We start from the raw sequence: 9,715 nt of genomic DNA on the forward strand, positions 1-9,715 counted from the left end.
CGCGTTCAACATGCTCCCATTTGCCGCTCCACATCCGCTGAGGGCCTGGCAGAGGTTCACAGGGCCCTAATCCCATGCCGGTGCCTGGAAGGAGGGTTACGTACACGGGGGGGTGGAGAGGCAAGGTGTGGCAGAGCGCCTGGCCAGGCAGATGCATCACTGCAGCTGGAAGATGTGAATCTCCCCAAAGACCCCATAGTGAATGTAAAGTTAGCAAAACCACGGTAGTCCCGTGGTGCTACGTGATGTACACAAAGGGACGTGATATTTGGACAGCTGCTGTCTTGTCAGTGAAAGATAAAAGTGCTATCATCACAAATTTATACACCTTAAATAAGCATTTGTATGGTGCATTAAGCCTGACAGGTACCCTGTGGATTTATTATATTTATAACGATGGTTGGTGGTTTGGAAGGATAAATCAAGAACATTTCCTCTCTCTCTGTTCATATAATAGTCTGTAAAGGTGGTTCTCCAAACACCACTTCCTCCCTACCTTTTTACTTTTTTTTTAATTAAAAACATGTCATAGATGCTGTTAGAACTTTCACTGTAGATTTACAGTACATTCTTTTACAAGTAATTTTTTACAGCTGATTGGTAGTATTAGTCTTAGTATTCTAGTAAGAATACTTGATATTGTGTCCAGTTAAAGTTGGGGAAGGTACTATATATTTGGTGTCAATGGGGAAAAGTTCCATAATAACCTTTTAGCATAATGTAATTCAAGAGGTCTGAGAGAGAACTAGACTTCTGCTCCTGCTCTTTGCTCTGTTTTTAGTCTTTAGAAAATCTAGCCCATGATGGGAGACTTTGGCCAGTCACAGTTCGGTAAGATATCTGATTGCTGAGTCTCGTTCCCAAAATGTCAGTATTTCACGACCTGGGAATGAGCATGAGGAGTGAAGTATGTATGAACATGATCACAAACGCCCTACAGGAAGTTTGTACAATATGGCTAATCACTTGCTTTTTTAAACAGATTGCAAGAGCAAGGATTAAGTTTGTTCAACAAAACAATCTTAACTCAGTGTTCATCTTAGCTTAGCATAAAAAGTGGAAGCAGAACAGGAAGTCAGAAGAAGTTGTAACTTGTTTTTACACTTTTTTTCCTGCAGATTAAAAAAAACAACATATGTTGTGGATATGGGTGGCTGTTTCCCACTGTTTCCTTTTTATGTTTTTATGCTAAGCTAAAGTTCTCAGGCTGTAGCTTCATATTTAGTTTATACTTCTATTTATTGGTTTATTAAACAGGGACAGTGTGCAGTTATAAACTGTAAATGTGCCAAAGAAAGCCAGGTCATCCTCAAATAGAATCTAAAATTGAAATAACAAAATTTATTGACATAATTTATAAGCATGCACAGTAATAATAAAAAGAGAATGTTAGTGCTGTATGAAAACATCTTGCAGCAACATGCAGCGGTAGCCCAGAATATAACACATGTAAAGCAATGAAATCTGGAATGTTAATCTTAATAGGAATATGCACTAAATAACCCAGCTTTGTGCTGCATTATTAAGCACTAATTGAAAGATGCAAAACAGAAGCACAGACACATAAAACACACAATAGAAGCAAGGCCTCAGTAACAGACATGCATACAGAGACATCAGGACAGACTAGCAGGATGGCTGTAGTGAATGCAGGCAGCACAGAGAGACTGAGGACTTAGTTGAATTAGATTTTAGAGCTGACAGAGCTAGGTGCTAATTAATGAGCTGTAAATAAAAAGCATGTGCCCAGTTCTCTAAGATTTGTTGCCATAGAGTTCAGCTGTTGTGCAGCTTTAACAGGGAGTGCAGAGAACTTTCTTTCAGTGGGATGAAACAGGCTCCTCCTGCTACACCTCTTGCAAACTGATACTCGCTTGTTCTTCTGCTGACAAACTGTCTGACCGGAGGAGGAGCCAAACCATATATAATCTTATACATTACTGTACATTAGAGCAGCATTAGTCTTCCCATCCAACCCAAAGTGACAGGCTGTGTTTCTCAAAATGTCAAACTATTCCTTTAAATTTATTCAGTGGTCAAAATGTACAGTAAATATATATGACAAACATAATGAAGCCCAGGCAAAGTGTATACTATTATACTATACTATTATAATGCTGTCATAGAACAGCAACAACACATAGAGCTTGACATTTTGTACAAATAACTGTTGTTATAAACCAACCAGTTATTTGCTTTTCCTTTTCATATCAGTTTTGTATTTTTGTTGTACAGTTTTGGCTTTGTGATATGTGTAATACGTCAGATAATGGTGAGGGCGTTTATATTCGTCAGCTTGTTGATCTTGTTGCACATGCTGTGGTGATTCCCTGTCTTCTAAGGCCAGACAGTCAAAAAGTCCTGCCCTGTTTAAACAAAAAGAAAACTTAGCTTCCACCACAGTGCATATCAAATTTTTAGTAATGTTTGCTCTTGTAGTTTCACAGGGATTTCACTAAACCACATCAAACGACCAAATCTTATCTGCTGTTGTTTGTTTTGGCCCAAATTCATGGCTCCTTAACAGGATTTGGATATGAACAGGGGCATGTTGTGAAGCCTGTCGGGGGGATTGGACAGTGGAAAGGTCTGGCTTACTGAATTCCTGAGTCGGCCTGAAATATGCCAGGTTTGACATCAGCAGTGGAAAGGAAAAGAGCCGGCAAAAAGCTTTGGAGGAGTGAAGGCTATTTCTGGCTCGGCATGTCAAATCTTCTGCTTGATGATTTCGGCAGAGGCCTCGGCGCAGCATTTACAGCGTGCAGCTAAGCTGTTGTCAGGGTAATGGAAGAGAGACTGGGGCCCAGTGAAACCTAAAGACTTACTGTAGGTGGGTAGTTTGGGCTACCAGTGGAAGGAACATATCACTACACAGCTGTGTATCATACGTTAGGGATGAGCAACAGGCCTTTTTCCCATCAGTATGATATGTTGAGCTCCCAGCATGAATTCACTGTGCTCATCATGAATGCCTCAGCCAAAGTCCAAACTGCACAGACAGTTTCAAATCAGAGCCCTCTGTTGTTAAGTCCCATCCTTAATTGTGCACATACGAGAGCTGATTTCCTCATATTGGATCAGTAAAATGAATTATTTTAACTTTCTTCATTATCAGCGTGATAAAATCAGTGTAGTAGGGGTAGAGGTATCAGTGGTAATTGAAAGCAACATTTCCCAAAGCTCAAGTCATTGCAGCAGAAAGTTTAAAGCATTAAAGTAAATATACTTATGAGATGAGGAATGCTAAAGACGTGCCTAATAACGTCAATTCATGCACAATAACAACTTCTAGTGGAACGCAGCATCTAACAGAGCAGACATCCATTACTGTATATGACGTGGCTCAGCCTGGCAGCAAATCAAGAGAGAACACTGTCCCGACAGAACTCTGACACAGTGAATATTTAAACCCAAAAGTACAGCTAGTAGTTGCCACACTAGCAACCATGCAAGGCTGCGCTTCAGCACAGTAGTCCTTTAAGCTAATTTCTAACATTAGCATGCTAAAATGTGCACCGTGATAATGCTAATATGCTAAGCAGCCCAAGCTGTGCAGATAAGCTGAAATTTTACTTAACTCCCTTTTGGCCGATTGCTGATGCACATATAGGCACATTTTCATTTTTCACCTGAATTCAGAGAACATAAAACCTCTCTTGTTGTGAATTTAACATGTTATTATGCCCACTCATTATGGCCAACTGGCAGATGCAGACATAAAATATAATTCTTAAAAAATGTGAATGTACACTTTCACCGGATAAAATAAGTACTGCGGACAGGTTTTTTTTTTCACACCACCTGTTTCTCTTTGCTAATCACAAATTCATTGTAAAGACTAGGATGAATTAGGATGGGCAATTACGTTTGTAGGGTTGAAGGAATGCAGTTTGGCTCCTCTTTGCGTGACCGATGCTCCGCAATCATTGCTGTCTGTTTCAGACACTTCAAATAACCTCCACACCACGGACACACTTGTGTCACATTTGCATAATTAAAGCGTCATCTTTTTGGCCTGTCATATTGGCAGAAATGTTCGTTTTAGGCCAATAATGACATTTGATTTTATCGGCAGATACCAATGACATGTCAATATCAATAGGCGGGAGCATCCCTGCCATCTTAGTTTAGGGTGTTAGTATGTCCAGCAGAGGCTGATGTGAATATAAAATCATTTTGCAAGTATAAAGTCATAAAACAAAGTATACCTTGTGGAGCTTGAGGAAAAGTCAGGGGTACATCGTTAACTTTCATCCTCTGGGAACAATGAATATAAGCTGTATCATGTTTTCTAAATCTGTCTAGTAGATTTAACTGAATAAGTGAAAAGAACTGGCAAAAAGTCACAAAAGTCAAGAGACCACCAAAGTAGTAGGACTCATCCTCTGAGGACTATGAATCTATATCCCAGATATAATGGTAAACTCTCCAGTAGCTCTTTGGAGGGCTGTTTTGGACTGATATTTCAATCTGGACTGTAGTGGTGGACCGACCGACAGACATGAATTGCCATGCCAGGATTTTCATTGCACCTCATTGCAAAAAACAGTTTAAGGACTACTTCTATGAATGATTGATGCAAGAATAAGGAAAACTCATGCAGTGTACCAAGAATTTGAACAAGAGACATATTTAGCCCATGCAAGGTAAGTATTTGACCTTATTCTGTAAGAAAAAGGCTGTATGAGTTCCAGCTTTTACAAACAACTTTAGGAAGTGATTTTCAGCAGTTCTGTCTTCCCACCACCCTGAACCGGCCCACATGCTCACAGTGGCCATACATGTGTAGCTTAATTGCCCACATTAAAAACCATGTCATCAGTATAACAGTTAAAATGTTTCAAGAAAAAATGTTATGACTGCCCAGAGGTTTGCTTGGCTGAAGTCCTCTCTGACACACCCAGGCCTCTCTGTTACTCACAATGTACACTGCTGACACAAATGTAGACCTAACCTACAAACCAAGTGGAACAAAATATCACGGTCCAAATACGAAATTCCTCATTGTGCAAAAGGCTTGGTGTGATGACTATTTGATTTTATGCCAGTGTCAATAACACATTTGTTTGTGGCGTAGATGGCCAAGCTAAAATCAGACCAAATGGATTATATGAGAGAGCCAGCTGGAGCGAGGAGCGGAAGAAAATGGCCGACAATAATTAAAATCAAAGCCATCTAATCAGCAGTTGCCGTAAGGGTATCACTCAGTCAAGCTAAAAACGTAGTAGTCACGTATTAGCTTGTTATAAATGATGTATGGAAACCTTAAACTTTTCTCTCAGTACCAGTTGTCTCCGGTTTCCAAACCTGTATAATATTTCAAAGAGTCTGAACCACATTTTCCACTTACTTAAATGATAATTGACTTCTCATGACATCTGTCTTTATTCCTTCCTACCAAATCAGGTTTTGAATTTTTGGACTGGTTTCCAAAGAGCACATGATGGTTTCATTTGGAAAGTCACAGATAAGTGTTTGAGATGGCAAATCATTCAACTTCTTCCTATTCAGTCTTTTTCATTTGTCTCCCACAGAAAATTAGGTGTTAAGGAGCACATTGTTTCCATTTTGCCCCAAAATGCCTTTCTGCAGAATTAACCATATGCTTGTTAGGGGGCAAGCTAGAGCCAGTTGTATGAAATGATGTGTTTTGATGTACGTGTACTGCCAAGTAAAGCACAGACCATCTCCTGTTCTGCCCACTTAATGGGAACACCCTCACAGGATCAGGTCATTACCCTATTTTCTTAGCCCTGACCTTGGTTGACCATCCGACATTTACATCTGCATGCCTCCAATTACCTTAAATGTTAGCCATGAGGTATAGTATTTACAGGTTGTTACCAAAGGCAGTTACTGTACGTTCGGACTGTGGATGGTTCTCATTTACTGTATCACAGGCACTTTGAAGTTTGACAAGTTTCTCCTATAACTAGACAGGCTTCTTCACTCTTCTCAGCAGAGTGTCCTGCCTGTGAACCCTGTCAGGACCACCTTGGCAGGGTGTCTGCGTGGGTCAAGGTCAGGGCCCTTTTTACAAGCTGTCATGTGTTTAGTGGTGAAAATGTCCATCAGACAGTGAGCTAGTACACAATAAATGCATATATCAACTAGTGCTCTCATCACTGATGTTAAAGTGCATTGGTTCCAAGTGCCAAGCGAAAAATTTACAAGGACATCTATTATGGATGCATGTCCAACCGAACAAGCAGAGATTTGTCCTCGACTTTTTAAGCAACACATGTGAATCTCTAGAGAACGCAGGGAGGCCCTGCTTCACCTTTGACCCCAACCGTATGGTGCCTCAGCTGCAGAGATAGCGGAATGGTCACGTTAAGCAGACCGCTAAGTGGTCTGGTGATCTTGGCCTTGGCTATCGGAAGAGGCAGTGAGGCCCCCATTTAAGTAAATTTATGGCTCCAGTGCTGGGGTGGGGCTGGGTGTCCCAGACCCCGAGTCTGTTATCTGTTAAAGAGGAAAATGTCTGACATACTTGGGTGGACGCCTGCTGCGTGCTTCCAGTCAGCAGAAAGTGAGTGTAGTCTCACAGGCTGCATAAATGTTTTCTGAATGTTGTAAGGTTAGGTGATTTACAAAGAGCTGCAGCTGTTTCTCTCCTGGATCAGGGGAAAGGAGTTGGGTGCTTAGGGTGGAGGGGTGCTAATGACATCAATGGAGTACCTAGTCCAAATAGAGCCTGGGTGTCTCATTCGACCACTCAGGACGTCCTAGTCTCTGAGGGTGGGTTCACACCAGTCTTGTTTAGTCCGGTTGAACTGAACCGTGGAGCGTTTACCCCCCTTGGTCCGGTTCATTCGAACACCAAGCTTATTTGGACCAAGCAACTGCTATCTTCTCCATCTCGAAGGGGTGGTCTCAGACTGCTGTCAAATGAACTCTGGAATGGTTTCTGGTGTGAACACCATTCAAACCAATCACAGATGTGTACTATTGTATGCGTCATGTCTTTGGTTAAAAAAACATTTTACTTTTCCTGTTTTAGTGACTGCTGAACAAGTGTGTTAACTACCTAAATGTGGACAGGCAGGGGACAAACCTCGACTTAGGACAAAGTGAGGAATGACTCCATTATTAAATTATTTAATACCCATTGTCTTATGAGACATTCATATGTGCAGTACTCTAACCCCGCCCCAACCACAGGTGAGTCACAACACGTTTTTCACTCACATGTCTCATTTGACAGAAACCCTCTCATTTTAATCCATGCAACTGTCTATACCAGATCTTTGTGTTTCGTGTCCCAGCTGCGTCTGACGGCGTTAACAAGACCTGAAGCGCTTATTTAGACTTAAAGTCTATTCTTCCAATGATATGTGTGTAACCATGAGGCAAAAGAGCAGCTTACTCTGCCCCTGTTTTAATCCCCCAGACTCTCCCGTACTTAACTCAACAGCGGGGAAGCAACGGAACAAAAGAACTTTGTGAACTTCTCCTGCAGTGTTTATTCATCAAACTGTACATTTACTGCCACTAGTCAGTTTCACTGCTTTAATCCCTCTGATCTGATCACCAGCACCTGTCTGCTCTGAGTGCAGTCACTGGCACACTTCTATTTCCCCTTTCTCTCTCCTGCTCATCTACATCCACTGTGCGCGCACACACACACACACACACACACACACACACACACACACACACTGCCACTGCTGTGCTTATGCATGTGTTGATGGAAAAATGGATCAGGAATATTCAGACATAACAAAGGAGAAGTGCACACCGCACAGAACGTTGCTGGGTACTTTGAAATTTGCGGACAGTATGTAGCCTATATAGGCTGAGTGAGTGTGATGCTGCAGTGATGTTTGTGGTCTAGACAAGGGGTAAAGTTTGCTGATATGCTCTCCAGATTAACCCCAACATGAACAGAATCTGATGGTGCTGCATGATGTATGATTTCCAAATAGAAATTGGGCCGTTTGTTGTCTTTTAACCCACCAACTGTATATAACCAATAATCGATCAACTTTTCCACCACATCACTTATATTTACAATGTCTAGACCGTTTGAGTTTTAACCTTTATGTGTGAACCTGCCCTTACTTTGCCTGTAGAGAGCATTGTTCGCTAATAATAAATCAAATACAATCTAAATACTATTTACATTGTATCTCGAGTTTGATACCATGCATAGAAATGTTTTGTCATGACTCTTATTGATGTCCTTGAATATTTTGTCTTTCCCTTTCTTTTCTCCCTCACAGTGACAGACACCATGTCTCCAGCTCCATCCCAGTGCCGACCAAGTCTCAGCTTGGTGTGTCTGCCTCAGATATAGGCTACCCCTGCCACACCAGCTCCCCAGACCGAGGCCTGAGGAAAAGGGCGAGCTCTGAGGCCGATAAGCCCAAGTTCAAGCCAACTCCTCCACCCAGCTATAACACAGCCACGGGTGAAGAGCCGCCCTCGGTTGGTCTGGCACCACCCTCGCCTTCCACCAAACACCTGTCCTCCTCCCTTGATGCTGGCATGGCATCACTTAACCTTTCCAAGACTACAGAGGCCGACAAGGAAGGAGAGCAGAGGGAAGAGAAGGAGGAGGGTGGGGAGACAGCAGTGGAGGTGGAGAGAAGAAGCATTGACAGAGAGATTGAAGTAGATAAAGAAGAAGAGACTGAAGAGCAACTGGCCAGTAGCGCAGTTGCACCCGACTCTTCTACAGTGCAGGACACTGGTGAGGAAATGGTGGCCACTAGTCAGCACACAGGCACCATGAACGGCTCTCTAATACCAGGACAGGCACCTGTTAGCCTAGTCCCAGAGCTGCGCTGCTCTGTGGAGCAAGCTGAGGAGATCATGGGCACAGAGGCCACCGGTTTAGGCCTGGGGTTGGGGATGGGGTTGGGAATAGGACTCGCAGATGAGGCCCGGCTGGAAGACTACCGCTGCATCCCTGTGGACCACGCAGTAGCTGTGGAGTGTGACGACCATGTGTTGGGCGAGCTGGATGTCGCTGGCTTCGAGGAGTTCTCCAGGCGCATCTATGCACTAAATGAGAACATGTCCAGCTTCCGCAGACCACGCAAGGGCTCTGATAAGTGAGGCAGAGGACCTAAGGAGAGAGGAAGGCATGAAAAAACTTGCACAGGGGGTTTGGACAAAAACAAGGCAGGGACATGAACTGAGAGGACAAGGGTGGGGTCTTGCAGCATCAAAAATCATAGGAACTATTCTGGAATAACGACCAATTTGCACTTATTGTAAACATTTCCATAGTAATCTTTTAAGTGAACCAGAGTTAAAGATGCAAGTATTGGGACAGTTAGCTTTATTTTTTATTTTTGATGTCAGCATTATTATATTTTTTGAACAGTGGATGGAACAATAAACCATTATTCAGACATTTCTATTCACAAAATTATTTGGCCTCAGCATTTACAATCACAGGCCCTGATTACACCTGGCATTAACATGCGTCTTGGCTGATCTGATCACAGGCAGACAGCTCTAAGTACATGTGTGTGAATGCACCCAAAACATTCTGAGAACACAATGAGATCTGATCATTCACACCACATTCGAGATGGTCTGGGCCTCACATAACCACATGCTTTTAGCAGTGTGCCGGTGAATGTGTGTTGGGCCAGACCGAAGCCCCCTTTTTAACTGAAACTGCATTTCATTTCCTATAAATTCTTCAAAATAAACCCACGTTATTTTGTTGTTTAAATGCTTTTGTTATGAAGCAGCAACA

At 42.5% G+C, this 9,715-nt stretch overlaps 1 protein-coding gene across 1 annotated transcript in view; it reads left to right on the plus strand.

Annotated features, from left to right (window-relative positions):
• uvrag (UV radiation resistance associated gene) overlaps positions 1–9,362 on the plus strand; it is a 141,027-nt gene extending 131,665 nt beyond the window's left edge. The window contains exon 15 of the mRNA XM_084730548.1: positions 8,226–9,362. Coding sequence (XP_084586674.1) covers positions 8,226–9,063 — 838 coding nt within the window. The 3' untranslated portion in view covers positions 9,064–9,362. The remainder of the gene's footprint in view (positions 1–8,225) is intronic.
• Positions 9,363–9,715: the final 353 nt, after the last annotated feature.

The sequence above is a fragment of the Lutjanus erythropterus genome, chromosome 11, assembly GCF_056507025.1.
Source record: "Lutjanus erythropterus isolate fLutEry1 chromosome 11, fLutEry1.hap2, whole genome shotgun sequence".
NCBI lineage: Eukaryota > Metazoa > Chordata > Actinopteri > Lutjaniformes > Lutjanidae > Lutjanus > Lutjanus erythropterus.